Here is a 1,107-nt window from a genome sequence, read left to right as displayed (position 1 = left end):
GGTGGCATCAGCCCCAGGTCCGGCGGCTCCAGATGTAGCGTACGGTCTTGGGGCTAGTGCCGTACTTGCTGGCAACGAAGGCGCTCTCGACGGTTGCATGCCCAGCCTTGAGGCATCGCTCGGCGTAGATCTCGGCCGCGAGCTTCGAGGAGAGGATGGTCTCATGCGAGGGGAGGTCGCTCTGCTGATCTGCATGCGCAGGCGGATCAGCATTGCCGAGGTGTGTATCTTGTGTTGGATGTAACGACGCATGCTCTTCGGAAGAGGTCGGCATGTCGGTGTGCATATCGGAGTGGTTCGCCTGCATTCCCTATCCGGCTTGCATGAATGAGTTGCCTTCAGCGTAAGCTGGTGCGGGAGTAGTTCGATGCGGTGCGGACGGGGCAAGGTACCGGCTATAGGGCTTGAGATCAAGACCCCACCTACTCAATCCAGCACCCTGCCCGTACAAGGCGTGAGAAGCCTTAGGGGTAAGATTTAGGATCTCCCAGAGGGGGTGGGGGGTGTGTTGGTGGCCGTTACGAAAAAGAGACCTTTCGGACATCGCATGAGCGTCATCCAGACAATGCCTATTATTATATCCTCATCCTGCTAGTTTCTGTACCCCTACCCCTCTCTCATTCTACAACTGATCCTCTATGATCGCTGCACTATCCCCTTACCCCCCTGCTTCTCGCTGCCAGTACCCTTTTATGGATCGGTTCACGCCGGGGTAATTTATAGGAGAGCTAAAACTCTTGTTGAACTTATCAAAACCTCTCCTTTTCAAAAACCCTCTCTCGATCCTCTATATCATATCCCAACTCGTCTAGTTTCTGTACCCCTACACCTCTCTCATTCTACAACTGAGCCTCTATGCTCGCTGCACTATCCCCCTACCCCCCTGCTTCTCACGGCCAGTACCCTCGAGCTTAATGACGCTATTTGTCATCGATTCACGCCGGGGTAATTTATAGGAGAGCTAAAACTCTTGTTGAACTTATCAAAACCTCTCCTTTTCAAAAATCTCTCTCGATCCTCTATATCATATCCCTACTCTTCTAGTTTCTGTACCCCTACACCTCTCTCATTCTACAACTGAGCCTCTATGCTCGCTGCACTATCCCC

At 52.6% G+C, this 1,107-nt stretch overlaps 1 protein-coding gene across 1 annotated transcript in view; it reads right to left on the bottom strand.

Moving 5' to 3' along the window:
• The window catches only part of GUITHDRAFT_117462 (hypothetical protein), a gene marked incomplete at both ends in the record, with an annotated part of 1,309 nt that extends 1,002 nt beyond the window's left edge, over positions 1-307 (bottom strand). The window contains one exon of the mRNA XM_005823276.1: positions 44-307. Within this exon, the coding sequence (XP_005823333.1) occupies positions 44-307 (264 nt within the window). The remainder of the gene's footprint in view (positions 1-43) is intronic.
• Positions 308-1,107: the final 800 nt, after the last annotated feature.

Source organism: Guillardia theta, assembly GCF_000315625.1.
Source record: "Guillardia theta CCMP2712 unplaced genomic scaffold GUITHscaffold_111, whole genome shotgun sequence".
NCBI classification, from domain to species: Eukaryota; class Cryptophyceae; order Pyrenomonadales; family Geminigeraceae; genus Guillardia; species Guillardia theta.
Note: the sequence above shows the minus strand (reverse complement) of the source record. Positions and strands in the feature narration are given on the sequence as shown.